This window comes from Eleutherodactylus coqui, chromosome 7 (genome assembly GCF_035609145.1).
Source record: "Eleutherodactylus coqui strain aEleCoq1 chromosome 7, aEleCoq1.hap1, whole genome shotgun sequence".
In the NCBI taxonomy this organism is placed as follows: domain Eukaryota; kingdom Metazoa; phylum Chordata; class Amphibia; order Anura; family Eleutherodactylidae; genus Eleutherodactylus; species Eleutherodactylus coqui.
The window spans coordinates 229,471,949-229,488,148 of record NC_089843.1 but is presented as its reverse complement, the minus strand read 5'-3'; the positions used below and the strand labels follow the sequence as shown (position 1 = coordinate 229,488,148).

Genomic DNA, 16,200 nt, shown 5'->3' with positions numbered 1-16,200 from the left:
CATCTCCTTCCAGCGCTGGAGCTCCACTCTGAACCCAGCTGTAGTTGCATGCCATTCGTTGAACATGCGACTGCTCAGCCAGTCACAGGTTTCAGCTGTGAATCTGCCATGAATGGCACTTGACTACTGGAATCTGAAACCTTTGATTTGCTAAGCAGTCACGTGCACAGAGACTGCAGCCATCTTCCTATGGGGTTAGGAAGGGAATGGGGGCTGCAGCAGTCGAAGGAAAGCCACTCAAGGAGGCAAGTGTGCTTTTTTTTTTTTTTTTATTTTACACCATCTATCGACCATTTACCCATTTTTGAGTTCCGAAAAAACCCTCTAAATCCCTCTGTACTGCAGAGCCCCTGTGACAATGCTGATCTTAACTAGCAGTGGCCATAGGAAAGACATCAGAGGTCGGTACTAGTGCCTTAAAGGAGTTTTCCAGGATTTACATTTTTTTTATAATTTATGACTAGAGATGAGCGAGCACCAAAATGTTCGAGTGCTCGAGTGCTCGTTAAGCCACAATAGTGGCAAGAGTGAGACGGCCCCCCCCCCCCCCCCCCCCCGTTAACGATGTTAGCCTACTGAATTCAATGGAGCCGGCAATACAGCCGGCTCCATTGAAAACAATTGGCTGCCAGCGAGCGCGGGATGAATTTTCGGGAAGGGCTTAAAAATATAAGCCTTTCCCTGAATTCATGAATGGGTGTGAATTGTAAAGCCCTTCCCTGAAAAAGAATTCAGGTGTGCCACAGACCATTGTCTTCAATGCAGTCGCCGGCAGCAGCAGTGACTCCATTGAAGAGAATGCCTGCATTTTTATTCTTTTTTTACACTAAAATCTTTCTTTTTCAGGGAAGGGCTTATATGTAAAGTCCTTCCCTGAAAAGGAATGCAGGGAGCCAGCAGGCCATTGTTTTCAATGGAGCCGCCGGCAGCAGCCGCGGCTCCATTGAAAACAATGCGTGCATTCCCTATGGTGCACGCATGTCCTATCTTTGCAGGCACACACCTGCAAAGTACAGACATGTGCACACACCATAGGGAATGCAGTGTTGTAAATACAAACGTGTTTTTGTGCGTGCGTATGCACGCACCAAAACACGCTCGTCTGAACGCACCCTTAAGGATGATTTTCAGGTAAGGGCTTATATTTTTAAGCCCTTCCTGAAAATTCCTCCCGCGCTCGCCGGCAGCCCATTGCTTTCTATTGAGCCGGCTGTATTGCCGGCTCCATTGAATTCAATGGTCAGTGCTCGTTTAATCAAGACGAGTACCGCGTGGTGCTCATCTCGAGTAACGAGCATCTCGAGCACCCTAATACTCGAACGAGCATCAAGCTCGGACGAGTATGCTCGCTCATCTCTATTTATGACCTATTCCGGAGATAGGTCATCAATAGAAGATCGTCAGGGCTCTACGATTAGATGTTTGCCAGAGCCAAGCAGCTGATCATCGAGGCTGCCCAATGTTGGACCCTCGCCAATATTTTACTGATGACCTATTGCGAAGAAAATCATCAATTTGAAAAGAATCCTTGACGGGCGCTTTAAATTCCTAGATGGCAGGATCAATATTGAGCAGAGTATCTGGGTCGTTGGAAAGATGGAGGGGGTGTCCATGACCTGTCAAGCAGTGCCAAATTTGCATCTCTACAGATTACCTATTAGTTCATTACTGATGAATAGCAATGCTTTGGTGTGCTGAATATACCAAAGCCTTTGAGAACCAATCAAATCGCCTTCTGAAATTCTCAAGTGGCACTAAAAAAAATAGTGAAAAGGGTATTCCCATCTTAGACTTATGCTTTATCTGCTGAAAATTCCTTAAAAGTCTGGGACCCGAACCTATCTTGCCCCTTGTGGCAATACTTCTATGGTATCGCCATAATTGGAACGACACTCGTATAAATGTAATACTAGATTTAAGTTGCACAGTGAATGCTGTAAAGAAAGCAGTTGCATAAAAGCAGCTGTTGAATTCATGTTCATACAAAAAAAAAAGTTTATTTTTTTTAAATTAATTTATTTATGTGCACCCTCAATTTGGTGGCATTACCTTTTTTCCCGTAATATATACTATTACAAAAATAAAACTATACATATAGTAATGCCTTTATCGTACCAACTCATGGAATAAAGGTAGCAGGGTGATATCGAAATGTAATGGCAATCGTGGCATTTTTGGGAGGAGTCTAAATGACATGTTAACGTTATTGTTTGGGTCAGTACAGTTGTTGGGATAACTTTTATGTATTTTATTCTGCTTTACTACTTCTAAAAAAAATTAAACATTCAAAAATATTTGCCTTTTGTCACCACATTCTGACCCTCCGAACATTATTTACCATGTATGTGATTCTTCGCTGCCTTCTTGTTTTAGTAGTTTAAATACTTTCTTTTTCTTGTGTATTGTCCCCTTTACATTCTTCTTTAGCCACATTGGTTTTCTCCCATTACTAACCCTTTTTATTCCTGTCAGGTATGAACCGCTCACAGTAAGTATCTAATATGGTTTTAAATTTTGTTTATTTATTGCCTACTTATTTTTGAGGACATAACCCTGTCGCGTCAATAAGGTTAAAGGGGTTGTCCCGCGCCGAAACGGGTTTTTTTTTTTTTCAACCCCCCCCCCGTTCGGCGCGAGACAACCCCGATGCAGGGAGGTAAAGAAAGCTCACCGGAGCGCTTACCTTAATCCCCGCGCTCCGGTGACTTCTCTACTCACCGCTGAAGATGGCCTCTTCCTCCGTGGACCGCAGCTCTTCTGTGCGGTCCACTGCCGATTCCAGCCTCCTGATTGGCTGGAATCGGCACGTGACGGGGCGGAGCTACACGGAGCTACACGGAGCCCCATAGAAGACTGCAGAAGACCCGGACTGCGCAAGCGCGGCTAATTTGGCCATCGGAGGCCAAAAATTAGTCGGCTCCATGGAGACGAGGACGCTAGCAACGGAGCAGGTAAGTATAAAACTTTTTATAACTTCTGTATGGCTCATAATTAATGCACAATGTACATTACAAAGTGCATTATTATGGCCATACAGAAGTGTATAGACCCACTTGCTGCCTCGGGACATCTCCTTTAAGGGCAACTTTAAGTTAATTGAACTTCGCCTTCCTGAAGTTTAGTAATTTTGTGGCCCACTGGCAAAACTCACTATTCAAAAACAAGTGGAAATGTATTATATTACGGTCGCTATTTCCCAGATCACCCTGATCTGCACCCCTGTTAATCTGTCATGTCTGTTGGGTAATAAGTCCAAAATGGCCATCCCTCTAGTTGGGTCCTGTAAAAGTTGGGTAACGTAATTATCTTTAGCAATTGACAAACTTGTTACCTTTATGAGATCTGCAGTTTTTGGCCTCCCAGTATATATTCGAATAATTAATAGTGACCTGTGATTAGCTGCTTTATCGATTTGCCTCAGGAATAGATTTTCAGCGGCTTCTGTTATATTTCTTGTTCTATAGAAAACCTCTGAGGATTTTTTTTTTATTGTTTTTCCCTCCATGTATTTCTACCGATAGACTCCACATGTTCATCTTCTCATAGTGTGGGTTTTAAACAGGATTTTACATAAAGCCCTCCCATTTTCAGCTTTTTTACATTACTTTTTTGAACATACTATAACCCTGTAAGTTCAGCGCCCAGTCACTGCTTTTGTCTAACTGGATCTCAGTTGTTCTCACTATGTCACTATGTAGTTTTCTCTCTATAATCTCCCACTACCTTTCTGGTGTGGCACAGATATAATGCTACTTTGGATGTCCTTGGCTTACAGCCTATGTCCCTGAAATTGTTTTAAGGGTCCTTCCACCTTCCTCTAACTTTGTCATTGGTACCAATGTCCACCATGACTCCAGTAATCTGTAAACCTGATCCACAATATGTCAAACCCAAGAGCCTTGAAGACAACACAATGTTTGATGATCCCAGTCTTTGTGGCAGATTACCATGTCTGTCCCCCTAAAAATTGAGTCTCCCACTACGAGGACCTGTCTAGCCTGCCCTGCTTCCCTATTCACCTTCTTACTGGAGGAGACAGCCCCCTGGTGGTCAGAAGCCATGTCTTGCTGCAGCAGTGACAATCATGTAATTGCAAAGTTGGCAGATGAGAGGAATGCCAACTTATTAGGATGTGCCAGTTCAGGACTAGCCTCAAGGATCTCTTCGCTCTACCCCCCCAACTGTCAATTTTTTTTTCAGTGGCCAGGTGACAAAAAATACAATTTTGGCATTTATATATTTTCATATTTCTGACATTTCCACTGGCAGCTGCTTTCGTGGGACAGTCGACATTGACTGTGGCATCTAAGCCGTTAAAACTGCCGCATTGTATGTGGCTCTGGCCACAGCCTTTGCCTGCAGCTGTCAAAAACAGCTGATATCCCTCCGGTTTGAAGTGAGCTTGGTTCCTGTGTCTGCTTCTTACCTTCCCTTGAGGCTCATAACTTACATACTTGCATATGTCGTTAAGGGGTTAAAATCGTTGTGGTTTCAGAGACTGAAATCTACCTGGAAGAGTACTAGAAGGCTTTAAGTACATAAGTTCATTACATAATTTAATAACTTAATTAAGTATATGAGTTAATGCAGTAACAATATTGTATGCGGTCTGTTACATACGTATACTGATATCTGGGCATTATTTAATGTGACTGAAGGGTTACAAAAAACAATCCATTTTTTTCCCCACAGAAGTAGTGCCTCGTCTGTTGATAGGCTGTTTCTGGTATTGCAGCTTATCCATATTCAAGTGAATGGGGATGAACAGCAAATCACACAATAAAATATAGAAACAGATCCTTTTTTTTCCCCTCTCCATAATCCTTTTTATCCCCACTGCATCTGATTAGTTACTATTTCTGCTGAAGAGTTGTGCAGTATGTATGCAGGATACCGTTTAAGGCACATTTCATGGAAATCTATCTGTTATTTATATATCTTCATATCTCTATATGTGTCTATTTCTATATCTATAACTAAATATGTATATGTTCTTGTATATATGGACATCATGAGGAGTAGCTTTGCATGCATTTTTTTAGTTAGCAGTTTTTCACTCTGCAGGTTCCATTTCTATTTCTGAGTTGTTCCTTAAACTGGTGGGTGGAGACTAGCTGCTATGATGTTTCTCATACAGTGCAGATACAGAAAAGAGGAGATGGTACCCCCTTATCTCTGTGTCTCATATACAGATAAGCAGCAGCATGGAAAACAGTATAGAGTGCTACTGAGCAGTGTAGATGTGAGTTCAGTAGCTGAGAGACAATAAAACACTATTGGCTGTAGGAATATTTGTGTGCGTCTCCTGCTTCCTCCCCTCTCCGCATAGACTTCTATGGTCAGTGAGTTGTTAGGCCCTCTTGTCTACCGTTTAGAAGGGAGGAGGATATGAGCCTGATAAGTGAAGAAAGACGTATTTCTCTGATATATTAGTGTTTCTTTTTTTTCTCCTGTACTATTGATTTTATGCAAATTTTCTTGAAAGTGAAGTCTCTATACAGTATCCAGTGATACAGCACACAGTGTATAGCCTCATGTTAGCAAACATTTAACACTGAATGTGAATTCATGCATGAGAGCCGCGAATTCACAGTAAAAAAAAAAATTTTAAAACACACCCTTTTTTCTGTCTTCTAGATAACCTGTCACCTCAGAGTACCTCGCCATGCTCTAGTACACCGAGCTCACCTGCAGGTCACATTCGGCCAAGTTCACTGCAATGTTTAGCACCTAAGCTCAGTGGACAGCGTTACAAGGTGGGACGAAGGAAGTCTACAAGCAGTATTCCCCCATCTCCATTGGCTTGCACTCCATCACCTGCTCATCAGGCACCTCTCTCCCCACAACGGTCTCCCTCTCCTCTGTTGCCTGGACACTCAAGGACCAGTCATGGTGTTTTTCAGGGCAAGACTTTGTCACCTCCTGCCATTGTACGGCAAGGAGCACGTAACAGAGTGACAGAAGCTCCTCGGTCACCTCTTTTAAAAAGAGTACAGTCAGTAGAGAAGATGGCCAGCCACTTTAATTGTAGCCGGAAGACAACACCTCCAGAAATCCAGCCCTGGGAGGAATCCTCTGATGGCACGGATGGTACATCTGATACTTTTAGTCATAATAAAGACTGGGGAACAGAAAAACATGAGCGTGATTCAGAAGTAGTAGTTATGAGGAGGCTTAACCTCTCTGAGAGAAGGGATTCCTTCAAAAAACAGGAAGCTGTCCAAGAAGTTAGCTTCGATGAGCTGGAGACCGTGGGAGGAGAATGTGTTTCTGAAGGCCAAAAAACTGAAGGAAACTTTGTGCTGTGGGAACGCCTGCCCCACCAAACCTCATGGGTCCAAGCAAGACCGGCAAGTATGTCCTCGCTGAATACAGCCCATGAGCGGCAGTGCCACTTAGTGCCACAAATTGCTGTTCAGACTTCTGAAAGCGAGGAGCAAGACAAAGCCGCTGGGCAATGGGAGTGCCAAGCATTTTATCCTCCGCAGCCTACAAGCACAGACGGATGCTCTCTCGTGTCGTGGTTGCCAGAGCCTTCAGCTGCTAGTCCAGAAAAACCGGCTGAAGCTCATCTTACTCCTAAGCAGCTGTTTTCTGATGTGCAAATGGAGAGTACCAAAGGGGGTAAGAGCAAAGAACATGAACCATCAGAACAATCTGTAAAGACAACAAGCTGAGCTCCTTGGGTGGCTCTGACTTTATGGATGAACTACGATGCCTCGAATCCTCACACACGTCTAAAGGATGCCAAGATTTGAGAAGTGTGAGCCTAGGAGAGGGAGCTTTTCATTGTTACTTTTTTATGTAATTTAACTTTCATGGTATGGTTTTGATACTTTGGAAACATTTTACTGTACTTGTATTTAAATATGATATCGGTGGCATGCATTTTTTTCTTAATTTTTACAGTTCAACCTCAAGTAGAAAATGTGTCATCTGTGTTTAACTCCTTCAGTGCTTTCATTTCATCAATCTAGATTGACAAACTTGAAAATACTGCTTATACAGGAATACAGCTGCAACGCCATCTACTTTGTCTTCTGAACGCTCCTTGTTTAGTTTTCAGACGTGAAAACTATTCAAGGTTACAAGTTGTGGATTTGGATTTTTAATACTAAGATTACAATGTTTTTAAATTTTAAACTTTGGTTAAGACTGAAAAAAAAAAGGATTTTCCCTGAAGTTTAGGTGCTTTACTTACCTGCACTATGGAGATCCCAGGGTCTTCCACCACCGAACACACACATTAGCTGTGGACCTACCTGTTGTCCCAGGTAGCCTATTGTAACGGTCACCTGGGACCTCTCAGAAAATAGCACATGCATGCAGTTTGTCAGTTAGCCTACGACCAACAACAAGAATAGAGAGCAGGCTTCTACTTAAACATGCAAAAAGCCTGTGGGGCGTATTGACTTTGATTACGTAGAAACTTTAGGGTGGGGACGGTTTCTGAAGTATGGCGCAAAACATAGGAAAAACAAGCGCAGCTATTACACATATTTTCCCCTTTATAAGAGGAAAACGATGAAAATAGAGGTGTTTCATTTGGTTGTGCACTTATTTTGCCTTCTTTTTTTTTTTTTGCTGCAGTTTGTTTGAGCCAAAGCTAGAAGTGGTTGCGGCAGGTAGAAGAAATGCTTCCTTTTTATTTCACGAGCCCTTTGATTCCCCACACCTGTCTTTGGCTCAAAAAACTGCATCAAGAACTACAGAGGTATTTTCCCAAAAAATCCTAAGGGTAAGGTTTCATACAGACTTTTGTGGTAAATTTTCTGCAGTTTTTCAAACCAAGGCCAGGAAGTGGATTCAGAAGATTTGGGAAACATAAAGGAAGGACTTGTACTTCATGCTGAATTCACTTCTGGCTTTGGCTTAAAAAAAAAACCTGCCACAGAAACCTAAATGTGAAACGACACGAATACTGCAGCCATCTATATCGAGGCAAGAAGTCTATCAATATACTGTATACACACGTCTGTGTACATATTACCCTCATACAAAGTAATTATTGGTAAAGTGTATTTAATGGTACGCTATTATTTGTCTTATGGGTGATACTTAAGAGGGTATTCCGCCAATTCAAAGTGAAAGTTATATGCTTCATAAGGTGATAACATTATATTGCAAAATTACATGTTTTATAACTTGTTTTACAAATCTGCTTTTCCTGTGATTGTTCCCCTGCTTAGTTTTCCATTGGTACCAGTGGTCGCGACCCACGCGTTCTGCACGACTTGTTTTACTGGTCAGGTGTGATTGGTGCCTTCAGTTCAGTAACGACTCAGCTTGTAGAGTTGTGAATGCAGACTCCTAACCGGCAGTGGGGCATTGTGGGAGACGGAGTTTTTGCACTCCCTGTCAGCCATTTTCAATAGCAGTAGACATCTAAAGCTGGCTTAAAAGCTGCGGGGGCGCAGGTCGGCCAAAAAAAGGTACCAGAGTACAGTTGGACTATTTAGATGGATGCTTGGAATAATGGTATTAAGAAGAAAGGTTATGGAAATTTTTAAAATGTTGAGTGTCTCCGGCATACCCCTTTAAAAGCTTCTTTTCCACTTAAATGCATATATTTTGGTCTGACAATCATTTGTTTCTGTAGGGTTTAATTTAAAAGTTTTGTACACTTTTTCTCCGGTTTAACTCTGTCCTAAATTAGCAGCCTAAAACATGCAGGAGAGGAGAGCAGAGGAGAACCACGCCATCAGTCCACCACACTGATGGACCTTCTATTGAGACGTGTACAGGGACAGAAGACAAAGTCTCAAGAAGAGATTTTTTTATATTTAATTAAACTCTACTACAAAAATAGTTGTCAGCCCAAAATACATATATGCAAGTAGGAAATAAAATTGCCCCCCCAAGGGTGTCTATAGACTATAAAGCGGTTTACCAGGCCTAAAATATTGATGACTTATCCTTATAACAGGCTCAACACCCTCTCTGTCGCCCCCTCTTGAAGTCAATGGTATTCAGCTGCTCTACCACTACAAAGTGTACGGGGCTTTGACTGATATGCAGTCAAGAGGCTATAGCACACGCATGAGCTCTATGGCCTCTTCAAACAGCTGATCAGCGGGGGCCCTGAGTGGTGTACCCCCACTGATTGGCTATTGATGACCTATCCTTAGGGTAGGTGATCAATATTAGAAGTCATGGAAAGTCCTTTTTAACAAAGGCTAAAATAAGTTAAGGGAAATCGTTCATGTAGTAATGTAAGGAAATTAATGCGAGAGAAGGAATCTAACAGGCCAGTCTGGAAACTGTGACACAAGCTGTGCAAGGAACATATATCACATATTGCAGAAAAAGTTGAAAACTTTTACTGTTTTTGCTGAATTAGCTGGTAAAGCAGAAAATATAACCTGAAAGCTTTAAGTCCAGAAATATCCATACACTTTAGATAAATGTTGGCCAAACAGACTATTAGCCAGTTATCTAATCTGTGCAGGCCTCTCATTTTCCTGATGGCAAATGTCTGGGTGGGGTGGAGGAGGAAGGAGGTGAAAGATGGGGTTTGTCTTGCCTAATCCTTTATTTGCACTCACGATAAGCCTTTGCCAAGAATGTCTGCTTGTGGCTTATTGCCCTTTCTCCGTTAAACCGAATCAAACGTTCATATTTTATTGTTGAAATCGCTATTGATCGTTGGCCCGATAGGCACCAAACGCCCAGAAGCCAGCTTTTGGCTATCTTGACCCATCACCAAATCTCCAGGTATATTGAAGGCTGGTGAAGCTCTTTCCAAAAAATTAAAATATTTTTGTTGAAGCAGGTCATCGTGTTCACTTATGTTTGCTTTGCTACAATTTGCAACCTGTATTTTAATGTCTTTAGTGATTTGAGAAATTCCAGGATATGTTATATGTTGGTACCTGGCAGATTCCATTCCTCCCTATTTCACTACAATGTTCCAGTGCCACGGACTTCCAGGGATAACAGAACAACCACTTAACAGCTGCCTTCTAGTCAAGCCACCTATATCTGTTTTCCAAACTTCCCTTCCACCTTTATATCTATAGTTGCATCTTGTTACGTCCTACAGCAGCACTTGCACCCAAAATTGTGTTGTACATAAAACTGGAACTAAACTTTCTAAATCCTTTTAACATGTTATAGGGAGATGTCAAAAATTTGGATCCCCGGGGTCCGACTGCTAAGACTGCCCCCTCTTCCACCACCATCAATCACTAGAATGAGCCAGTTAAAGCACAGTCATTATTGGCTAGTAGAAGACTGACTCAAAAGAAGGCTATGGGCACATCATGATCTAGCGAGCAGTGATGGCGCTCAAACTAGTACTTCATGTAGTTCATTCTAGCAGTTGGTGGGAGTCTCGGCTCCCAGACCACCTAGCAATCAAAACATTTGACAGGTCCCTGTGACACATCAAAAGTTTTTAGAAAGCACCGTTATACTTTTAAATGGAACCTGTCACTACCGAACATCACAGTCAACTAAGTAATGGAGTTCTTCGGTGAGGTGATGAGTCCGGGGATTTATTTTTCATACAACCGCGATTGGTATGGGAGCTGATTGTGGGCTATCGAAGGCAGTCGGCACCCAAATTGTATAGAGAGGAATGGACCTTGATCCCGCTTCATACAAATCCCATACCTCCATGATGTAACTGTACGTTCTGGAGTGTTTAGAGGTGAAATGCCAAATATTCACTAGACAACCAAACAACTTCATTATAACTAAATCTCTCTATAGTGTTATGATGTCTGCCCACAGTCCTATCTGGGATTTTCTTGGTCTTCCAGATATTGCTTTGAGTTCAACAGTTAAGCCTTATTCACAGACTGTAAAAAGTAAGAACAATGTTCTCATCATGTGCCCCTAGACCTATTTTGATGCACTCCGTGATCCTATTTGCCTTGGCAGCAGCTGCCTGACACTGGTTGCTCCTGTTTACAGTTATAAAACCCCCAAGTCCTTTTCCATGTCAGTGTTCCCAGTGGTTTCCCGTTTAGTGTGTAATGGTGACATGGATTTCCTGTCCATGTGCAGAACCTTACATTTATCCGTGTTACACCTCATTTCCATTTTTCTGCTTCCAACTTATCCAGGTCCATTTGCAACATCTGTGCAATGCTGCCTACATAACTCGGAAACCGCATAGAGCAGCCAGTTCAGCTGTTTCTGTAATCCCGGCCACCAGTAGCTGCCATATTCAGACAGTTATTCCCATGTCAGCCATGAGAATACCCCATTAGAGGAATATTTCCATCCCAGACTTTAGACATATCCTGTACATATGGTACACAAATCTGATATGTGCATCTATCTCCTGTTCTTGCACCTACCGATCCCGGTCACCTTGAATGCAGTGGTTGGGAGGACAGAAATGGCTCGCTATATCACAATAGTTTTTGGATTTATGATTTTAGTGAAAAGAGGGGATATTTTTGAATGACAGCCGGGCTGCTTTTTGCAATGGATATTATTAATAGTTCCTGACATTTTTCGTCATCCATCCCTGATTTTATTTGTGGCCCTATAAAAATTCCTCTGTTTCGCATCACTAACTTTGTGACCTTTTAGATTTCAAATGCGGAAATGCTGCAGAATTTCCATCAGTTGCTTTTACAGATTGCTTCATCATCCCAGTTTTATACGCAGTGAAGGCAAAGACTCTTTAGAATTCGCTCAAAGGACATGTGACACTTTTTTTTAGGCCATATAGTGAGACTTCCTGCCCTTGCTGTTACAGTCACATAAGAGCATTTAGGACACTAAATATAAAGGTAATTCATCCAATGGCAAACCATAAAGAACACCTAAAAATAAAATAATTGTCACAAAAAAATCCTGCTTGATGGAAAAATTCTACCATACTTGAATTCAGGAGGTAAAATACCACTAGAATTGCCATTAAATATATTGTGAAGTCATGTTGACCGACGTTCGCATTCAATCGCTGGGCATGTTTACACCCAACAGTTATCTCTCAAATTTGAACAATCCAGCGTTTTTGTTTTTCTCTATTTTTTTTTTAACTATCGTTTTGTGTAAAAACGCCTTATTTCAACACTGGAGCTTCTCTTTCATGGGATTTTTACAATCCGCCTTAGTGATTTAAGCACACAGGAGTGTGTATATACATATATATTTGTGTGTTATATATATCTCTATGTGGCATTTTTCATACACACATGACAGCCACCTGGAGTTTGGCCTCAATTCTAAGTGTCATGTCTTGAGGAAACCAGGCGCCGCTTATCACCTGCCCAATACCATCCCTACAGTGAAGCCTGGTGGTGGTAGCATCATGCTGGGGTAGGGGAGACCAGTCAGGGCTGATGAAAAGCTGAATGGAGCAAAGGACAGAGATATTGATAGCCTGATCCAGAGCGCAGGGGACCTCAGACTGGACAGAAGGGTCACCTTCCACGAAGACATTGACCCTAAGACCACAGCCAAGACAACACAGGAGGCGCTTGGTGACCTCTCTGAATGTCCTTGAGTGCCTCAGACAGAGCGCTAACATGAACACAAATGAACATCTCTGAAGAGACCTGAAAATGGCTGACCACCGACGGCCCTCATCCAACCTGACAGAGCTTGAGAGTGTCTGCAGAGAATTTTGGCAGAAAATCTCCAAATCCAGGTGTGCAAACCTTGTGGCATCAGAACCAGGAAGACTGGAGGCTGTAATCACTGCCAAAGGTGTTTCAACCAAGTACCAAATGCTGAGTGTGAATACGTATGTCAATGCAAAATGTTAGATTTTCATTTTTAAAGATTTCTAACACACTATTTTTTTTATGGGGTACTGAGTGCCAAATCATAGGGAAAACTGGAATTTGTAAAAAATTTGAACATGGCAGTCTATTATCTGAGCCCCATGCCAATCAGCTGTTTGCTGGGCTGGTGCACTCATGTGCTGAATTGTATTTTGCAGGAAGCAGACCGCTCTGTTCTTTCTGTAAAGACGAGTCTTGGTGTGGCAGGCTACGGTTTCATTAAAATTAATGGGAATTTTGCCTGCAATACCAAGCCTAGCTACTATGGAAAGAACTGAGCTGTCTGCTTCCTGCAGGAATTTGCTTAGATCACAAAAATATCAACTTGACAAACAGCAGATCGGTAAGGGTTCCCAGGCGATGGACCCCCGCCAATCTAATATTGATGACCTATCCGGAGGATGGACCATCATTTTTTAACCTCTGGACTCCTCTCTAATATAGACTGATTAACAGAATTGTCTCGTGCAATACTGAGTACATATTTAATGGAACCTACCGGTACTTTTATGGTCACAAAACTTATCAGCATGCCGTTATCTGAGCTGGGTTTAGTTTGCTAAAGATGCCCATGTGGTAAGTAGCTGTTCCATCATTATCTAGAAAATGGAGCTACAACTTACCAGACTGAAGTCCAGGACTCTTCGCCATCAGCATACACAGTGACGCAAGATGTATTGTCAGCTGCATATGGTGCATGCCCCCAATTCTGCTGGATAAGTCTCCTCTGCAGCCGCCACCCCTAGTGTTCTCTTCCGCAGCCACTCATCCTCCAGCTCTGCACTGATGAGGAGGGACACAAGTATAGCGCTGATTGGCCGATCCTCAGCCAATCGGGGATATGCTCAGTTGCAGCACAGCTCCCTGGATCACACCTCCCCTGCCACCAGGCCTCCACCATAGGTTATATTCTGCGTTCTGCTGCCACTTTCCCCCGGCCCACTATTGTAACTTTAGTCGTTGTCAAAATTAAATAGTGTTTTTCATTTTTATTTTTTAAGTAGGTATTTAATCTGTGGATTGATTGTATTCTTCATGTACAGAGAATGAAAACGGTTGGGCTGTCTACATACGTAAACGCTATGGGCTTCCCACAGCAGGAAACCCACAATGTACGCAGTAGCCAAATAAGCATCTATATGACGCAGATTTGGCTGTGCTTTTAAGGCTTGGGGCAGTTTCACATCTGCTTTCGGGATTCTAATTTCCTACTTCTTCGTGAAGGAGGAAAAGAGGAATCCCCACAGCTAAACGGATCTGTCTCTGGACAGAACTGAACAGCGCCTGGTAGACCCCATTGAGTATAGTGGGGTCCCCACGGCTTTTGGATGGAAGAAAACACATTGCATGCAGCACTTTTTCTTCCAGTATTTCGATCTGGATCTGTGAAGGAATCTCCAGACAAGAGGTTCCAACAAGGATGTGAAACTGGCCTTGTGCACACTTCCATATGCGAGTTGCACCCGAGATTATCAGCCGCAACTCACAGCAGATGGAAACGTCTGACTGGCGTGGCTGTTACTTGTCCAACTCTTGTCTGACACAGACCAAATAGGACATGATGCTGTTTTTTCCCGCATGGACCATGGGGCTCTGGAAACATATTGCATGTTGGAAAAGGCCCATGGAAGTCAAAGGGTCTGTTGCAGAGTTGGACTGCACAATAGGAAATAAAAAACGGAAGCGTGAATAAACTCTTATGGAAATGTTGCGAATTTTAAGCCTTTTAAGGATTGCAATCTGCTGCAAAAATTAACATGCTGCAAAACTGGTAGCCACTGCTGTTTAGAGAAATGCTGTAGAATTTGTACAATGTTTACGCCACATGTGAAGTCGCACCTACACTCTCAGGACTGTATTTAGACCTAATGCACACGGGCATATTTGTATTGCGGAATCCAGAGCGGGCGTCCACCCCCAGATCCCGCAGCAAATACTGCCCATAGACATGCTATGGAAAATCGCTTTTCAGTGTCCAAGAGTGGAAATCAATTCAGATTTTTCCACTCGCGGAAGGAAAGTTGCAGCATGTCCTATTCCAGCGGGGATGGCTTCCATTGAAATCAATGGAAGAAGTCTGATCCATGGCCCTTCTGCAATGGCGTAAGGGTCGCGGATTCTTTATCATTGCCTAGCAACGGCGCATAATTTTCTGTACTGTGCATGGACCCGGCCGGCACATCCGCAATACAGAAGAGACTACTGCGCACAGGTACGCAGGGGTCACTGGCCGGACATGGGGTCGGATTTCGCTGTGTAATCCAACCTGGCTGCGTGCATTCGGCCTTAAACAGATTTATGCCAGAGGAATTGGGTGCCACTTGTATCGGACAGCACATGGAGCCTCATCCATGTGCTGTCAGATAGCATATGCAGTGTGTGGGGTCCATGTCTATTACTGGATGAGGATAGCACATGCATCACTTTATTTCACATGGACCCAAAAGTAATCAAGTGAATAGGCTATCATAGAGCAGGCAGTGTACCATCCATGAAATACGCGGATGGCACACTGATAAATATGTGGCTATCTGAAGGTGCCCCCCTACCCTTAGGGTTACAATGCAGTTAACAATTGTGTGCAGTTTTTTGCCAAGTTGCTGCGGGTCTGATACATTTAACGGTCTGCTTACAGACCACATTGATAGCACTGCTATGAAATGCTGTAGGCAAACCGATGAGTAGGTCACTTTGTGTGTCGCCCCACTAGCCTCCTTTTGTAGACACTGGTTGAATTAATGACAAACCTCCGCAGGCTTTTCTTTTATTTGTAGTCAATTTAAAATATATTCCCCGTAAACAATATTCCATTAAAGATTTGTTGTACAGCGAGAGTCACAGAAAATTAGCCTGTACTATAATCTTATGGAAGTTGTCTAAAAAAAATATTCATTGCCTGTAGCAACCAATCACAGCACAGCTTTTATTTTACCTCAGCAGTGTAAGAAATGCAAGCTGTGCTGTGATTGGCTGCTTTGGGTAGCAAAGAGATTTTCTTCTAGACAGTTCTTATAAGAGTAGTGTCGGGGTACTTTGCCATGGCCCCCTTGTAGATGCTATGGTGATAATTAGTGTGAAACAGCCTGTAGTTAGGGAATACATCCACAGGAGGGCAGAGTTTTGCTAACAAACTGCACCACATCAGGCTAAGGTGTGCATGCTCTGCACAAAACATAAACCGGATGCATAAAGAGCGGTAGATAGAAACCCGAGGCCAAATACTTATGCCGGCATTTGTAAGCAGAGGAACACTAATTGCAGCCGGCACCTGTACTTGTCCGACCAAACTGCATAACAGGTGCTGTCCACAATCAGCGGAGCTCCGCCTGCATTTAGTGCCACAGAAACACCACTAAGTAATAGCAGCCTTAATTTACAGGTGAGAAAATCACACAAAACTACCATAGAAAACTAGACTTTATTTGGCCCCTTCACAACTGTATCTTGACCTGAC

The 16,200-nt window shown here is 42.8% G+C and overlaps 1 protein-coding gene across 4 annotated transcripts in view; it reads left to right on the top strand.

Annotated features, from left to right (window-relative positions):
* The window catches only part of MAST3 (microtubule associated serine/threonine kinase 3), a 79,225-nt gene extending 69,457 nt beyond the window's left edge, over positions 1–9,768 (top strand). For all 4 annotated transcript variants that reach the window (XM_066574539.1, XM_066574537.1, XM_066574538.1 and 1 more), the window contains one exon: positions 5,638–9,768. In XM_066574539.1, coding sequence (XP_066430636.1) covers positions 5,638–6,677 — 1,040 coding nt within the window. In that variant the 3' untranslated portion in view covers positions 6,678–9,768. The remainder of the gene's footprint in view (positions 1–5,637) is intronic.
* The last annotated feature ends 6,432 nt before the right edge of the window (positions 9,769–16,200 follow it).